Source organism: Colletotrichum lupini, chromosome 2 (assembly GCF_023278565.1).
Source record: "Colletotrichum lupini chromosome 2, complete sequence".
Classification (NCBI taxonomy): Eukaryota; Fungi; Ascomycota; class Sordariomycetes; order Glomerellales; family Glomerellaceae; genus Colletotrichum; species Colletotrichum lupini.
The window spans coordinates 267411-284248 of record NC_064675.1 but is presented as its reverse complement, the minus strand read 5'-3'; the positions used below and the strand labels follow the sequence as shown (position 1 = coordinate 284248).

At 53.1% G+C, this 16838-nt stretch overlaps 6 protein-coding genes across 6 annotated transcripts; 2 read left to right on the top strand and 4 right to left on the bottom strand.

The window, feature by feature from the left end:
• Window positions 1-72: 72 nt before the first annotated feature.
• CLUP02_02466 (uncharacterized protein) lies at window positions 73-2810 on the bottom strand (the record flags this gene model as incomplete). The annotated part of the gene is made up of 2 exons (XM_049281498.1): window positions 73-2577; window positions 2631-2810. 2 exons carry the CDS (start codon window positions 2808-2810, stop codon window positions 73-75), a joined length of 2685 nt encoding a protein of 894 aa, XP_049138641.1.
• Window positions 2811-2890: 80 nt separating this feature from the next.
• On the top strand, window positions 2891-7304 carry CLUP02_02465 (ATPase; the record flags this gene model as incomplete). Its single annotated transcript, XM_049281497.1, has 5 exons — window positions 2891-2922; window positions 3025-3049; window positions 3459-3474; window positions 3570-6496; window positions 6552-7304. The coding sequence occupies 5 exons, from the start codon at window positions 2891-2893 to the stop codon at window positions 7302-7304; spliced, it is 3753 nt and encodes a 1250-aa protein (XP_049138640.1).
• A 240-nt stretch (window positions 7305-7544) lies between these two features.
• On the bottom strand, window positions 7545-8258 carry CLUP02_02464 (uncharacterized protein; the record flags this gene model as incomplete). Its single annotated transcript, XM_049281496.1, has 1 exon — window positions 7545-8258. One exon carries the CDS (start codon window positions 8256-8258, stop codon window positions 7545-7547), a length of 714 nt encoding a protein of 237 aa, XP_049138639.1.
• A 1557-nt stretch (window positions 8259-9815) lies between these two features.
• On the top strand, window positions 9816-10863 carry CLUP02_02463 (uncharacterized protein; the record flags this gene model as incomplete). The annotated part of the gene is made up of 6 exons (XM_049281495.1): window positions 9816-9838; window positions 9931-9953; window positions 10006-10051; window positions 10309-10493; window positions 10624-10669; window positions 10740-10863. 6 exons carry the CDS (start codon window positions 9816-9818, stop codon window positions 10861-10863), a joined length of 447 nt encoding a protein of 148 aa, XP_049138638.1.
• Window positions 10864-11069: 206 nt separating this feature from the next.
• Window positions 11070-12225, bottom strand: CLUP02_02462 (uncharacterized protein; the record flags this gene model as incomplete). The annotated part of the gene is made up of 2 exons (XM_049281494.1): window positions 11070-11912; window positions 11977-12225. 2 exons carry the CDS (start codon window positions 12223-12225, stop codon window positions 11070-11072), a joined length of 1092 nt encoding a protein of 363 aa, XP_049138637.1.
• Window positions 12226-14850: 2625 nt separating this feature from the next.
• Window positions 14851-16835, bottom strand: CLUP02_02461 (uncharacterized protein; the record flags this gene model as incomplete). The annotated part of the gene is made up of 9 exons (XM_049281493.1): window positions 14851-15031; window positions 15091-15146; window positions 15188-15553; window positions 15627-15817; window positions 15870-15890; window positions 15972-16108; window positions 16158-16400; window positions 16467-16666; window positions 16743-16835. 9 exons carry the CDS (start codon window positions 16833-16835, stop codon window positions 14851-14853), a joined length of 1488 nt encoding a protein of 495 aa, XP_049138636.1.
• Between the last annotated feature and the right edge of the window lie 3 nt (window positions 16836-16838).

The window sequence follows — 16838 nt, the reverse complement described above, 5'->3', positions numbered from 1 at the left end:
TAATCTCACACGCTCGTCTGGTGGAGCCTCAGATCCCCTCGATACATTACGTTTTTCCACCTGACATGCAGCTCAAATGGAGATCCTTTCCAGTGAGTACGCCTTGACCTTCTGACTCAGCAGGTGTCCTCTCTCACGCGAGCTCCTCTCGAGCACCTCGCCGCCCGAAACGATCTTTTGATTAGACACATGCTGCTTGGACACGAGGCCCAGAGGCAAGCGAGTCGAGAGTTCCACGTCAAGGGAGACCGGCTTAGCGAGGGCCCCAGCGCGCGCGGAAGCAGCCGCGTTGGCTGATGATCCCGTCTTTGCTGTTCGGCCGTACTGAACCGCTTCGCCAACGTAGCCGTCCAGAAGGACTGTCTCGTGCAAACCGGTCAGGGCCGCGCTGACTTCGTTGCTCAGGTTGGTAATGAATTCAAGCGCGTCCGCACGGCCGCCAACGGAGGACGCTCCATTTGTAAGCCATCCACTGAGGCCGATGGAATCAATGCAGCGGGAAATGAGTTCTGCAATGAGAGAAATGGTGCCATCCGGTGGTGTTCCCGCGGCCTCGTCCTTGTCCATGTCTGTCATGTCAAAGTACCGTGATGTCCAGGCGCCGCGGTAGAGTTGTGTGCGTAGAGTGTCGATGAGTGACAGAATCTCCGTCGGGCTGAGGGTCTCGCGGAGGGCGAGCACCGTCGCGATGGACGAGTAGCTTGCGAGCTTCTCGAATGCTGTTGTGAGAGCTCGTTCGCGGAGGTTGCGGTCGTCGTCCATGTGATACACGGCCACCTCGGCCATTTCCAGCGTTTGTTCCGTCTTTTCAATCTCCATCGCCACGTCCTCTTCTTGCTCGGTTTCCGTCAGCGCAAGCAGCTCTTGCGGCGGCTTCATGTTGAGGGTCTGCATGATAGCGCGAACCACCACCAGCAAATCCTTCTCGCCGAGCTTGGTTGCCGTGACATAGCTGAGGAGCAGCTCCATGGCAGGGTTCATTGCGACGAGATTCTGAACCAGCTTGTCAATGACCGAATCCTTGGGTGCCACCTCGGCAAGCTCACTCTTGAAGGCCGCACACATGTTGGCATTCGTGAGGTGGCCAGCAGCAACGAGGTAGATCAAGACGTTGCTTGCGGGCAGGTTGCATCGAAGGATGGCCGATTCGGGGCTCTGAATTTCCATCGAGAAGACTCTGCTGATGGCATAGAGCACCCACCTGCGGTCAACGGCAGGGTACGCTTCTGATTCAGCCAGCCACTTCCAGGTTGGCGTCTGGAGTTCATTAGAGACCACCTCCTGTTGCACTGCGACCCCGAATCTTTGCGCAAGCAGGGCTTCGAATGACTTCCAGTCTTGTGCCTGCATAAACCCATCCGCTCTCACGACATCAGCCAGAGACTCCTTGACATATTCGTCAGACAGTGTTCCTGGGAGGTAGTTTTCAAAGGTTTCGTTGCCAGCCTTGGGAAGGCTTGCTGGCACACGGTCAGACCTCGGCAGACCTCTGCCGATGGAATCGATGAGAAGGCCTTCCTTGTTATGAGACTTGGGGCGCTCAATCTGTATGGAGACCAGAGTGTTGCCGACAACCGCTACCGCCATGTCGAGCTTTGACAGGAAAGTCACGAGCGTTGGCTTCTGCTGCTCCGTGGCCTCGGGGAACTCGACTGCTGTCGAAGCCTGGATCGAGTGGAAGGTAGGGTTCATCATGCTAGCGGAGGTTTTTGATAGGCACAGAACCGAGTGCTCTGAAAGTTGAAGGAAAGAAGTCAAATCCGGCAGAGGCAGACTGCCTTGCAACTTGGGCACGGCGCTCGTCAGATCGTACGTTCGGAGGACCGAACCGTAAAGCTGAAGCAGCTTTCCTGACTGGGTATGGAGCTGATATGTGGCCGATTCGGCGCCGACTTCGTCTTGCGAAGGCAAGGGCGTGACGTGGAGTTGAACCAGCGGCTGCGAAGGCGCCGTAGGAATGATACCGAAGATGATGAGGAATCTTGAGGTGATTCCTTCGCCGGTGGTGCGTGCGACAAAGGCAAGGACGTCGGGGTTGAAGGTCTTGGAGTCGATCTGGCGTCCGAAAGAGCCAAAGGCGTCCTGTCTGCCCTGAAACAGTCCATTCAAGACATCCGATGCCGCAGCGTGTAGAGAGAACTCCACCTCGTAGTTCGAGACGGTTGCAGGAAGCAGATCTTTGCAGAGGCTGTATGACGATGTGCTCCATTTTTGCTCCAATGCCTCGCCGTCCAGGCACAAGACCTGGCCGTCCTTGCACAGAGCAACAACATGGCCCTTGTCAGACTGGTTTTCGCTGAGAATGGTGGTATCGACGGCGGCGGAGGTAAACAGATGCATGATTGGGGACTTATGGCGCACTCGCTGAGACGTGCTAGCAGAGTTTGTCTTGCCAGTCGTGTCGATCACATCGCGGCAGAGGGTAACCTTTGCGCCGGTAGTGTCTCTTGTGGAGAGGTATGTGTAGTTGTTGCGACCGCTTGAGCCTTCTCCCTGGAATCGGATCGAGTGCGGCGCGCAAGTGAAGGACTCTTGAGGCGGAATCGGGTACGATGTTCGCAGACCGGACGAGGGCACCTAAGCAACTGTTAGACGCTGTATTGAGGAGGTCCCCCGATACAGCTACTTACATGGTAAATGTTGGCTGCTTCTCCGTCCACGCCAACAACAACTTCCAGTCTCTTCCTCTTCTTGGATCCGGGCTTTTGTGTGTAAACTTCGCCAATGTGGTACTGGCCCTTGGTATGGTCGAGGGGACGCGGCAGCGATGCCAAAACGTCTGGCCGGTGGATGCGGAAAGTGGGAGCCATCTTGTATCTTCTCAAAGCCTTAGCCTACGGAGACACTGTTATTTGAGATTTGGCTGGTCTCAGGTCGGGGTGCGACGGCAATGGCTCTTCCCAACCTCGAAAACCTGGCTGTGTAAGTGAAGGTCGCGATACCGAAAGAAAAAAAAAAAGTCGGAGGACTCTGCTGTAGTGGGGTGCAAAAGTCGACCTGACAATGGCTTCGCACTGTCCTTAGGTGCGAGGATACACCAAGGAAGGCCGTGCGCTCGATTCCCAAAACCAACATCGTCGGATAATCTGCGGACCGCACTTTTCTATCGATTAGATAAGATATGAGATAAGAGACGATAAGGAATGCTGGTGGGTCCGGGATCTTGAGTGTGTAATGGACGTCGCGCTACACGCCCACTGCTGCCCCCGGCGATTCGAAGACGCGACTCACGCGACTGGTGCACTCGATCCTTAGACAACCCACCCACCTCGACTTCTCGCACCCATCGATTTGCGCTACCATATTGAACTTCGGAGGAAGTCTCTGTCATGTCCTGTTTTATATAATAGACGGTGCCAAACTTCTGGGCATTGGTACTTCATCCAATCTGGATCGCAAACATCTTTCGTCACTCATCAATTCCTGATCAGTTGCATGCCCGCTGACGTAGTCTAAAGGCGCGACGGCTCTGGCGTAAGTTCTCAAGTCTCCTGTGCATATAACAAATACGCCTCCATTGCTCTACTGATGTTGCCATAACTGCATGCTAAAACGTACTTCCATAATAGCATCGCACGATCTCATGGGAACTCTCCTTGTAGCCAACATGGCCCCAGATGGGCTGGACGCCTCCCACGCCTCGAAGCTTCACCCATTCTTCGTCCCTGGGAAGACCGCCGACGCACCGAGAACCGATTCGAGTACCGACGACCAACCTCAGTCTGTCAACAGCACACCTTTGAAAAGCAAGCCCGTTCGATCTCGAAAGCAAGCACGTGCATCTCAGCAACCATCCAGCGACGTTGAGCCAGCGTCATCGGACATAGGCGAGGATGAACAAGGTCGCAAGAGGCAAAAGACCGGTGCCGGCAACCCTCCAAGTTCTGGGAAGAAAAGAGGGCGGCCCAGAAAGAAGCCAAACATCCCATCTGTTGATATTACGAGCCACTTCTCCCAGGTCAACAGCGTGCCGACGACCTCGCTTGCCAACGAAGTCCCACAAACGCCCGATCCCGCACCGATACAGCCCGATGTAGCTGCCCTTCCACTAAACCAGGCTCCTGTTTCTCTTTTGAACATCATTGATAACCCTTCAGATACGACTTTGAACGCGACGAATGCAGCTCCTGTTGCTGGAGAGGAACCCAAAAAACCTACCAAAGTGCTCAAATTCAATCCAAAGACCGGCACAATTGGCTCGCCTCCGAAGCCCAAAATAAGCCCTGCAGAAACATTCAAAGGCGCAAAGGCATCCAAGTCACTGGCCAAACCCACCCGTATCGTAACCATCAAGTATGGAATTGATGTGGCGTCCCGCGAACGCATAGGCTCAAAGATTGAGCAGATCCTCACGACTCCAACGAAAACGACCCCCCGAGGGCCTCGTGCGAGGGTCTCCAAGCAGGACCAGGACAAATCAAAAACGAAGGACACTCATCCTCTGTTTCTGGGCAATGCCAAGAAGGCTGTAAAGTTGGTGGACGCGCCTTCCGCCGCTCCCAAACCGCCTAGAGCCACCATATTCTCATCCACCCCATGCTCTCCCAGAAAGCAGCGGCTAGCCCCAATAGCTGGCAAGATTCAGCTTCCACAATTCGGTGTCCGATCTATGGGCCTCAAAGTTCCAGGCGCCTGCCAACCCGCATGGCCGACCCAGGGGATGGCACACGTACGGGGGCTTCTTCCCGAAGAAGAGCGTCTCCCAGTTGCAAAAGACGCCCCGGTTTCGTCCCGGAAATCTAAGGGGCAAACTACACACATCTACCCTGGTGAATCTGTCATAGATCAGCTTGCCAAATCGCTAAACACTCTGAGCATCAAGAAGTCAGTCCAGGAGGCCGCAGAGGACTATGAGCCGCCACCCGCGGAGCTCCGCCTTCCCGAGAAGCACTTTGAAAGCGGTCGCAAGCTTCGGCAAAGGATCAAGCGAGAGCTTAAATCTGTTCTGCCAGTGACTTCGAGTGCAGACAGTGATGATGAGCTACTTACTGCGTCCAACCGGAAACCCCATCCTTCAGTGGCCCGCCTTTACAACATGCTCGAAACCAATCTCTCAGCCTATGACAGGTCGCAATGCGAGGACCTTCCGTGGGCACATAAATACGCACCAATCAGCGGAGAAGAAGTCCTTCAATTCGAAGAGGGCGTGTTGCTGAAGGAGTGGTTGCAGACCTTAACCGTTCAATCAGTCAACACAGGTGCTTCCACTTCCGCCTCCGGTACAAAAATGGGTTCGGCGGCAAAGAAGAAGCGGAAGCGCGCCAAGATGGATGGATTCATCGTTTCAGATGGTGATGAAGTAGATTTCCTACCTTCGGTCTCTGACGACGAGGATGAATGGCTACCGACACCTGTTCATGGTGGCCCGAAGAAGACTGTAGTTCGCCGCGATGTTGCGAAAGATGCGAGCCGCCTGACCAATGCAATTGTCCTTAGCGGACCTCATGGCAGTGGCAAGACGGCTGCAGTCTACGCTGTAGCAAAGGAGCTCGGCTTCGAGATATTCGAGATCAATGCCAGCAGTCGCCGCAACGGCAAAGACGTCATGGAGAAGATTGGAGACATGACGCAGAATCACCTTGTTCAACATAACCGTCAAGGCGGCAAGGTTGATGCCGGGGACAACGCCGATGACGAGACAGCAAAGGACATCAAATCTGGCAAGCAAGGCACTATGACATCGTTCTTCAAGGCAAAGGCGGTTCTCAAACCAGAAGCGGTACCACAGCCTGCCGACCAGCCGTCCGAGGCATCCAAGTCCGCAAAGGCAAAGACTCAGAGCCAAAAGCAATCGTTAATCCTCCTTGAAGAGGTCGACCTTCTCTACGAAGAGGACAAGCAATTTTGGGCTACCATCATCAACTTAGTCTCGCAGTCCAAAAGGCCATTCGTCATGACTTGCAACGACGAGACTCTGGTTCCATTTCACAGCTTCATGCTTTATGGAATCCTCCGCTTCACACCCCCTCCAGCGCTCTTGGCGGTCGATGTACTCCTACTCATTGCAGCCAATGAGGGTCATGCTCTTAGCCGGCCAGCCGTGAGCGCCCTCTACGAATCAAAGGGTAACGATCTTCGCGCGTCTCTCATGGAGCTCAACTACTGGTGTCAGCTGGGAGTTGGCGATCGTCGAGGCGGCTTTGACTGGTTCTATCCGCGATGGCCGAAAGGCTGCGACAAAGATGAGAATGGCGATGTCGTGCGTGTAGTCAGCGAGGGAACGTACTTGGAGGGCATGGGATGGATCAGCCGTGACCGAGCAGTGGTTCCCAGCGTGCGTGCTGCTGAAGAAGAATTGGTGAGCCAATGCTGGCAGGGCCTCGGAATGGATTTAAGCAACTGGCATGATTCACTTGACATGGCCTCGTGGGCAGACAGCGTGATGACTTCTTCGCCCAGCGAGAGGGCTATCGCGCTAGACGTGTTCTCCGAGTTCTCTGATCTCATGAGCGCGGCTGATGTCTGCTCTGATGGGGACTTTGGCCTCAAGTTCCAGGTGAGTAGTCTGAATGACGCTCAACATCGCGCGACTATGGCTAACAGATACGCAGGAACCTCTCGATCCCACACAACCAGATCTCCCTATCAAAACCCGTGATGACTTCATTTTAGGCCGGCGCCTACTTGAGGCCCCATTCCAAACTGACTACACTCACACGGCCACCACTATCGCCACCGGTCTCAAATGCGCCGCTCGACAGCTTCTCCAATCCGCACCCCTACGACACGGCAGTACAGTCAATATGGATTGTTTCCAAGAGCACAGCGCAATCCGCCAAATGAAAAAGTTCTTTGTCGCTCCTTCCCGAGAAGAAGCAGTGATCAACCGCTATGATATGGCCATGGCTTTCGATCCCATCGCTATCTCTGAGAAAGCAGCGGCTATGATGGCCACCAGTCTCGAGCCGTCAGTTTTTGACCGTACTATGCGTATGATCACTCTTGAGGTGGCACCCTATGTGCGCAGTATCATACACTACGATTATCGTCTCATGCAGAATCGCATGCAACGGAGTGGTCTATTCAGTGAAGGCGGCAGGCAAGGGAAGAGAATGCGTAGTACTCGTGCCGCCTATTCGGCATTGGAGGGTGTCGCGCGCGGCAACATGCGCAAGGAGAACTATTTTGCCGCAGAAATCAGCACTCCTCTGGTCATGAGAACTGCAGGAGAAGGCTGGCAAGCTGCCGTGGATGAGGCCATGAGCTTGATGGAGCAACCGCCAAGTCCAGCCGCCGAAAGTGAACCTTCTGTGGAACCTCCCGTGGAAGCAAACAACGCTGTTGTATCGACCGCCGAGGAATAGATGAACATAATGAGTGCATTGCATTTGGGAGAAGCGAGAGTATAAAGGAAGAAAGGGCGATTTGGCGCAGGTGAAGGAGTACAACGGAATGGTGTGGAAACTGGCAGGAAATCCGGCTTAAATAGTATGGCCAAATAGCATGTCATCGTAGCCATTCATCTTACTTGGCTTTATTTCACCGGCTGCTCCAAAGGTTGCGACTGTGATGCCGTCGACTCACATCCGCATGAATTCAAACGGCTAATAGTAATCAGACCTCCGCCGGGACCTTCGATCCACGTACTCTGGCTGGCGGGGTGGTGAAGGAAATCGTTGATCACCGCGCCGGCTCCAATCCTCCACGGCTTCATTGTATCGCGGCCTTGGTAGACGCTCCTCCACGAATCGACTCCCGGCAGCTTCTGACCTGTTTGACTGCTTCTCATATCTCACCATCTCATTCTCCCCCTCCGCGCCGACTCCACGCGATCGCCCTCGGCTATCCCCTTCGATTCTACCTCGTCTTTCGAAGCGCTCGCTCGGAGACGGGAGGTAGTCATCAGAGTAATACGAGTCCCCTTCGCTCTCACTTCCATAGCCGCGCGACCGTCTGCCGCCGCGGCTACGGGGAGGGTGGTACTCCCTCTCGGACAGCCTCCGTCCGTCGCGGGGGTAGTCGTTGCGGTCCCAGACGTTGTGGTCGTCGTAGTCGATATACCCATTGTGGCGGTCCCGTATGGCGTTGCGCCTGCGGGACCGGCGGCCACCTGGTGGTGGCGAGTGTTCCCAGTGCTCCTTTTCTGAGTGAATTATGCCGCGCGGCCAGAGCTTGTGGACGGCGAGGGAGGCGACGGCAATGGCGGCGATGAAGACGGCTGCGGTTTTTATGCCGGGTTTCTTGTGGTGATCGCGGGGTCCCGCGGAGGAGGAGCGCGAGCGGGAGGATGGGGAGTAGGAGCGCCGCGTCCGGGCCATGGTTGTGTTTCTCGACCGGGTTGTGTTTATGAGGGCGCGACTGCGGTGGCTGCTGTTAGACTGAGACATGCGCGGTGATATGTGAACAGCAGTGTGTGCGTCGTTTAGAGATGAGAGCTAGGTAGGTATTCGTGTTGTTGTGAGATGTCTCGGGTGTGTTGACGCCGTCAACGAGACCGGCCTATCCAAGTGAGACAGGTTCTTTGGTGGTTTGAAGAGAAAGCTCGGTGACAGGAAACCTGTAACAGAAGATTACTTGGACCGGAGGTCGAGGTAAAAGGGGAAATGAGACCACTAAGAGGAGAATGAGGGCGAGGATTAATGAATGTAAATGACAATGAGCCCGTATCTAGAGGCTAGTAGGCGGTGCGAAAAGCAAATGAAACTTTGGGAGACGGCTCGTTGGGCTTCTTCCCCCGGTATCAGAGCCCGAACTCTGAGGAGTTGGGATCGTCCGAGCGAGGGTCAACCCGGCACGTCGGTCTTGAGTGGGAACCTGGCGCGAGCCTTTGGGTTTCTTAGTGGGTTGATCACGCAGAGGGAGAGAGAGAAGCGCAGCGAGTTTTTCCGACTGTATGCGTAGTAAAAGCCTACTGCAAGGACAGCGCCGACGGCGGCTGTGCGTAATTCTCTTTCTGCGGCAGACGTACGGCTTGGGTAACTTGCGCAGCGTGTGGGAGGAGGAGCAGCAGATAGGTTAGAAACAAGTCCGGTCTACGGCTGGCTCGGGACGATGCCGTCAACACAGGGATCTTTCTTGTGGGATGGAGGGGAGGGGAAGAGAGACGGGCGAGTCAAGAACTTTGGGGGGGAGAAAGGCAGAAGACGAACGGAGGGACGGGTTAGGTATTGACTTGTTGATAGGGTCGGATGGAAATAGACGTGGTTTGATGGGTGATGGGTGAGATTTATGGGAGGACGGAGCGCAAAGGATTTGGGTGAGAGGGAGGTTTTATCGGATGGTCTGAGAGTCGGTGAGGGCTTGGAGGATGACCGAGAGGCGCATTCGATGAAAGTAAGCAAGTTAGTTCACTCGATACCGCGCGATAAATGTGAGTTGTATGACAAGAGGGCAGATGGTCAAACGTTCGCAATCTTGCGGGGGAAAGGATCCGATAACAATGTGAGGAGAAGATATGGAAGACTTCTTGTCAGACCGGGAACCCGTGGTGTGGTTGTGATATTACTTGGACGTTGTGTGGTTGTGTGCAGACAGACAGGGAAGAGCGTGACAAGCTTTCCTTGGCTCGGGTTCGATCCCCGGAACTCTGATGCACAGAGGACCACGCGGGTGGTTTGGAAGAGAGTGGCATAGGGATTCCCTTTGCTCTTCGCCCTCACCCTTTTGACGGTTCCCTCGGCCAATCGTTTGCCTGCTTGTCGAGAGGAGGCTCTGTTTCTGTGGCTCTCTTTTGCCTCCGATCAAGCGATTGATCGATTGAGTTATTGCCTCGGATAAAGAGCCGTACGTTACTTCTGGTAGGTGGCAATCTGGGGATTCGATGGACATCTGCATTACGACTTGAGTCGGGAGAGGAACGTCCCGACAGGTGGACAATGGAGTCTTGGGATTTTGGAAAGTGAGTGAAGGCAAGGCCTGGAACCTCATTGCCGTCTATTGGAGGGTGTGTTGGCCGTTTAGATTGTGTTAGATCTGTGTGAGACAGAACAGGAGATGGGCGAATGACGAAGTGGGTGAGGTTTTAGAGGCGGGCTAGTCTACGCGTGCTTGCGACGTGATGTTCAGCGATTGGCCAATGCGTATTGAGGCCTACGGGTGTGACGACACGCAGGTATGGTCTAAAGCGACGGGTTTCTTATGGGGGAAGACTTGAGGTTCGGTAATACGAGTTTGATGGTGATGGTTGTAGCATGCCTCAAAGTAGAATGTGCCGATGAATACGTTTGGTTGTTAGGTCCTCGATATCTAATAGGGTACGTCATGAGATCAGCTAGCAAAGAATCCAGTAGAGAACTGGTTCCGGTATAATCATGGTCTCTTGCAAATGACTTTCATCTTGCATCTTTAGAGATTTGTGTTGACAAGCAGGCCGGCTTGGCAACAGAGTTTGAGCCTAGCCTGTCATCCTCCTCACGAAGCCGAGACTGAAGTCATCTCCCTCTCAGCGGCCCTCCAATCCCGTGAACAGCTTCGGGGTGTTGTACAGGATGACTTCACTGACGAGCGCAAGGAAGGCTTTTTTATTCTGTTTTCTTACACAACCCGTGGCTACCGTGGCTCGTATGCGCGACCTAGGGTATATGAGAGCTTTTGACTTTCTTTGTAATGAGATAGCTTAGAGCATCTACTCATGCGAGACTCGTGATATATTATTTCATCTTATTGATACTGAGATGTTGTTAGAACCTTCATCACCAAAGACTAACCATACTATCTCAGTAATGACCTTGTGAGAGTCTGCCATCATAAGGCAGCATGAAACCAGACGTGATCATGTTTGTGACTGGCGCTCGGCGCAGGAAGTCTCGGCTCATCTGTCGTGGACAGCTAAGCAGCCAGTTGTTCATTTATCATAGCTGGATTCTGGCGACGCAGATACTTGACCAATATGCCATGCATCTGGCTGGCCCTTTGTTCAAGTGATAAAATACACACTACGACTGAGAGATGTGGCTGGTCATGGACGTCTGAAAAGGAATAATATCATAACAGCTTAGCGAGAGAGTTTTATTCGTCTCTTCTAATATCCCGTACGCCAAAAATTCCAAGCAAGTTTAGAGCACAATACAGAGTCACTCTAAAGTCCTGAGTACTAGCAAGGAAACATCTATCTTCCTGAAAGTACCCCCTCACAGGATTACCAAGAAGAAAGCGAGCAAGAACATCCATCCTCCCAACCTCGTCCAAGATCTGCGCGAAGCCTCTCTCAACGTGGCCGCCATCCTTCTAAACGTGTCATATTTCTCACCTTTCAGAGCGGCCTGAAGATCGGCCAGGTCCCGCTTCATATCACCTTCCGCGGGCGTGTAATTCTTCTGCATCTTCATCTGCTCCAGCAAGTCCGCAGCAGTCCATCGCCGCTTAGGATCTGGAGTGAGCATCTTATGAAGCAGGTCCTCGACGAATCGGTGAGGCGAAGGCTCACAGCCACGGCCCCGGGGAGCCAGTGGGTGAATGCCCAATTTTGCGCCATCGGTCAGGTCAGGCTGGATCAGCCTATCCGATTCCCACCGTTCCCTCGCGGATCCGCGGCCGTCGTAGTAAACGCCGAATCGGTGACAGTGCCAGAGGGCCATGCCCAGCATCCAAATGTCGGATTCGAACGTCGGCTTTGTGTTGGCGCTGAAGCCGTAATACTTGCCTGGACAGCGTAGCTCAGGGGCCGTGTAGCAGTCGTTGCGTAAGTTGTGGCTCAGGACTTCTGGAACGAGGCCGTGTCCGGAGAGCTTGAAGCGAACGCGCGACGAGTCTTCTGAGGGGAAGGGGAATACGTTATGGAGGCGAACGTCTCCGTGTGCAGTCCCTGTTGCGTGGAGGTAGGCGAGGGCAAGGAGGAGGTCCCAAGCTACGTTGAGGACTATATGGTCTTGTGTAGTACCTCTCGCGGATCGCCATAATCCCTGCATGGAAAGTCTCTCGACGATGAAGACCTTGTCTTTTGGGAGGAAGTCGAGATACCTTACAATCGTTTTCTATACCCACCGTGTGTCAGCATCTCATTCATGAACTCGGGGAGGACGGGTAGGTTGAACTTACAGGAGAAGCCTCTTTGGTGGGCTTTACCAAGTCCGCTGCGAGAATCGCAAGCTTCTCTTCCCGGGTAGCATCGAGTTGAGGAAAGCCAACAAGTGTCACGTCTCTAATGCCGTCAGCATCTCTCGCAGTGATATACCTACGGCCGTCTCGCAGAGATCGGAAGTTGGGTTCGTCGCCGACGGGACCTTCGTCCGAGTGTAGGATGCCCTTGAGGCTCAGGAGGTTCCGATTTGCTTCTCTGTGCGACATGATGATGATTTTGCAACTGAGCTGCTTTTTCGAACTGATATCTGAATCAAGGAGACGTCTACCATCGTGTATGCTGGGTAAGATATATACAGATAGGCCCTGTCCATCTCTGTCGCTGGGTTTTTTTCGTCTCCTTGTCTATTGTTTCTTCGCATCGCCTACCTGGTTCCTGTTTGTTCCTGAAAGAGGATAGACCAACCGTGCTCAAATTTTTCGCAATAGATCATTCTTTCAAACTTGAGAGCCCTGTTGGCAAGGAAAAAGTGAAGTCAAAGGCAGCCGTAGGTTGTTGTTCGGGAGTAGAAAACAAGGTCGACGTCTAAAAGATACTCAAAGCATTGTTCCGGAGACAATTGGTTTGGCGTATCTCGAAACATCCACCACCCAAATCTTCTCTTTGATTTGATTTGAGATCGTTTCGGGGGAGACGATCTTCATCTCGAGTTTCTTTCCTCTCGGCGGATTAGCAAATTAAGTTACTTCATGCCATTCAGTATTAAATGTATAGTCGCATTATCTCTGTCAAGGAACCAAGGTACTGATTAACAAACATCTTTCAAGCATTTAAAGATGCTATCACGCTTCAAATACCCATAAGAGAACCCAAACAGAGTTTCAGTAGACATAGTACCGGCGACCCTTCGTTCAAGGATGGCATATGTGCATCTGGTCTCCCTTCCAACATTTCCAAGAACATCGTCGTCTATTCCCATCAGTCGCAGCCACATGCTAGACATAATTGGTGAACAATAGAGTTCTGCAAGGTAACCTCCCCTTTCGAGGGACTCATTAAAATCTCCATGTAACACCCACAGAAGGTTACATAGGCCCATCTTCTCCTTGCCGCCCATATACTTGTGCCTCGAATGCCCAATCAAGTCAAATCGAGAAGCCAGCCTAGGTCAGGCATAGGCTGTGTTCTTGAAGGCTTTCATATGTACGGGCTTAAATACCCGTTTCTAGTTACTGGGAAGAAACCAGAAACATCATAACTGGCCGTGTTCCTTGGAGACCGACCCTTTTCATTGAATGTGACTGGAGATGCCAGTTTTCACAAGCCCAGTTGACAGGGTATGAATCAAGATAGCAGTCAAAGACCATTGGAAAGAACACGACTAGTGAATGTGAGATGACCAGACAAGACTGCCGAGCATTGATACGTAGCATGAGTATGATTGACCGCAACCAGCCTTCATGTAGATGTATCTAGCAAGTGAGCAGCATCGCTCTGAAGATGGACCATGGATTTGATCACCATTTATGCATCTTTACATGAACGATTTTGGTTCATAAGGGGCACTCGTACTTTTCGGACAACCGATCTAGAGCACAAGGGCGTTACCTCCTAGGATTCAGTACATCGTGGGTAGTTCCAACAGCCAAGTCGAGAATCAGTTAGACTTCGGACTATAGGTGGTCTTGCCGACAGTCAGCCGGAAAATTTCCGTAGATGACTGGTACGCTGAATGGCATGCCTGCATCGAGATTCACCTGCATCACCCAAGAGTAAGTATAAAGTCGGCGGGTATGGTCGACCAGCGCTCATAACTACCGTCACCAAAGAAGATCCTCATTTCAAGTCCCGAGGGTCAGGTCCCTTCACAGTACCACCAAAGGAGACTGACGTCGGTTCCGGGTGGATGGTCGACGATCCAATTGTTTATATACAAGTGTAGGAAACGAGAATGAGTACGTGGTGTCTATGCCACCTTGCGCGGGAAGGGCCCAATGCTGCAGTCTGTCACTTGGCAGATGATAGATCGGGCTCAGTCAATCGAATCAGAATCGATATCGTAAAGTGAACGTCCACAGCACTCCGCGGCCCCGGGACGGCCGGCCGGAGGTAAGTTCGTGGTGTTACGCCAGCGTCGGCGACGGGCAGGGGGGACTAATGTGGAGGCGCGAAGCCCAAAAGAAACCACCATGACCACCACCAGAGGTATCCATACTCGAAGGTGTGCCAATAGTCGGATCAGCGCGGGGCAGGCTCCGGGGACGCCAAATTACAGACGGTCTTTCTCAGCAAAAGTGATTGGAGCCTTGGCCTTGGAGGCTCGCTACTGCCAATGGAGACAGAGGCTTTTGTGTGCCAGTGGGGAGTCGTCATCACTCAGCATGATCTGCCTGAGTCGCTGCGATGGGCCTGACACCCCATCGTGATTTGTCCATGGACGAAAACAGGATCGAGACTAAACCGGGAATAGGGGGTGAATTCGTGAAAACGGGGATTCATCTTTCGGTGGGCGGTGTCCATTTGTGATGGCCAAATGTATCGCTGTAGCCTGTCCCGTACACCGGAATGAATGGAGTGAAGACTGAACGGCAAGCAGGGAAGCAAGGAAGTGGGAGAGAGAAACAACGTGCCTGCAAATCTTTTCGTCATTTAGCCACCGTCTCCATTGATATCGGCTGTCCTTGCAGATGCAACAAAGTGAGGGCTGCTGGGGTAAAGGAAGGCAAAGTGAGATGGATTTTCCAGACTTGCATGTCACGCCGGGTCCAGGAAGGGACCAAAACAATTTGACAATTCGGCTCGAAGGGTTTGAGGGATTGCTTGCCTTGCCATGCTCCGCTGGCTTCAGTCACGTCCAGCTCCATAGCGAGCAGGTGGTCGACTGATGAATGTCAAGGTATCATTGGGTACATAGCCATTCCCAGGATTCCAGCGGCTGGGGATTGTTGCTGCTGCGAGTTATCTGAGTAAACAGCGCCATTTCCTAATGACAATGCTGGCGACGAAGCAATCAGTACTGGAAGGTCTTGTTCCGCAGTGGAGATATTGTCCGACTGCGACTTGTTCGCCAAACTAGGTTTGGCCATGCCATGAAGAGGGAAGTAACAGAAGAACACAGCCGTCCCCACAACCTGGCGCCGAGGACTGTTAGTTCCTCTGATACCGGTCCGACCGGCTTATCAACGTGCTAAGCATTCAATGTGACTGGGCAGCTGAGACTTGTCGAACCCATTCCTCCAGTGTCCTGGAGTAGGAAGAGTAAGGAGGACAACCAAGACCATGTTTAGGCGAAGTCAAGCCGAAGGTCAGATGGAGTCGTGAATGCAGGACTGACACCATGCCAATGTCGGATATGTGGCACCAGACTGGCCGGACTAGGCTTTGGTTGGCGAAATGCAATGGAAGCCGAAACTTGAGTTGGTGATCTGCCAAAGGAGGTGCCGTGGACAAATACCTACTCCGTATGCACTTAGTGACCCAAGGGTAGCACCAGATGGGCCCGGCCGGTGCTCCGGTGCGGCAGACTCTCCGAAGCCAACCTGGAGTGCCGCGACGAAGGTTACCAGGGATAGGATCGGACGAGAAAGCCAGTATCTGTACTCCGTACAAAATACCTAGACCCCAGAACTTAGCTGACCTCGATCACTCCAAGCACGGTGTGACAGACAATCAAGTACGAGGTGCGCCGGTGAGTCGTTTTGATGGAGCTTGCATGGGACGTAGCAAGAGTACAATTAGGAGCAAGAGATGATGACGGTTTCGTGAATACCGATATCGCTCTTGACCAGTCAGTTTTCACCTGGACACCAACCGAGGCCGAGATCGAGCAGCATTCAGAAGGGGCTGATGTGATTATGACTGAGGGAGAAAAAAGCAAGCGAGCAGCCGACTGACTCTGTCATGCAGCTACTGAGGCCCAGGGGCGTAGTGACTAAGATGGTTTGTACCCGAATTCGTAGTCGAAGGCGACATGCCCCCCGGGGGGGGGGGGGGGGGTCGTTGGTTGGGCGACTGCAGATGTGGTGTCCGAGCTCGAGGTGAAAGGGGGTGGTGGCTCTGTGAGCGATATTATCCGCAGTGAGGACTTCGGACTGAGGAGTCTGAGAATATGCCATTGAAATAGCGGCGGTCCAGTCCAGATGAGACTGGCTAGACACGGCATGGAGCAGGGTAGCTCAATCATACAACAATAAGCCACAAAGAGGCCAGGTAGTAGCCGTATCCACGGAGTACTACGTAGACTGCGAAGACCAAAGGTACCTGTGTTGGAAGAGTCTGAAGTCGAGCCAAGGGGGCAATCAAAGACGAAGAGGATTGTTGGGGCCGGGCTGCCAGAATCGGGACAATCAGTGTTAGCGATTCTTGGACTTGAGGCGCTGGACGCGAGACAAAAGCGTGCGATTTGTGTACGACTCTATGTCCGACATACGGTATGTTGTGGCTGATATCGACAAGTGTTGGTAACGGCTGCGGTGGCATGAGTATCTAGCTGCTCCCGCGGGTGTACCATGGCCCGGAGTATCCGTACATCATGTCCGTCAATATCGCTTGGTCTGGACAGGCCGGTGTGGCAAACGAAACGGAGACAGGCTTGGACTTTGAGAATGCATTTTCGCATGGGACAGAGAGAAGCAGGTTTTGAGGAGAGATGGTGATGATGGTGATGGTGGAAGTGACAGACAGGCGGTTTTTGCTTGGTGCAATTATCTAAGCATTCGAGATGACTGGGTTGTAAATTATGTAAGCGAAGCTTGCTTAGGCCGAAGGGACGTCCCTACCTTACCTTGTGGACGTGGTGCCTATGGTAGGTAGGTACCTTAGGCCCGGAACGTGGCACTTCCCATTGGATGTCCGTCTGGCAGGCCCTTTCATGCATCTT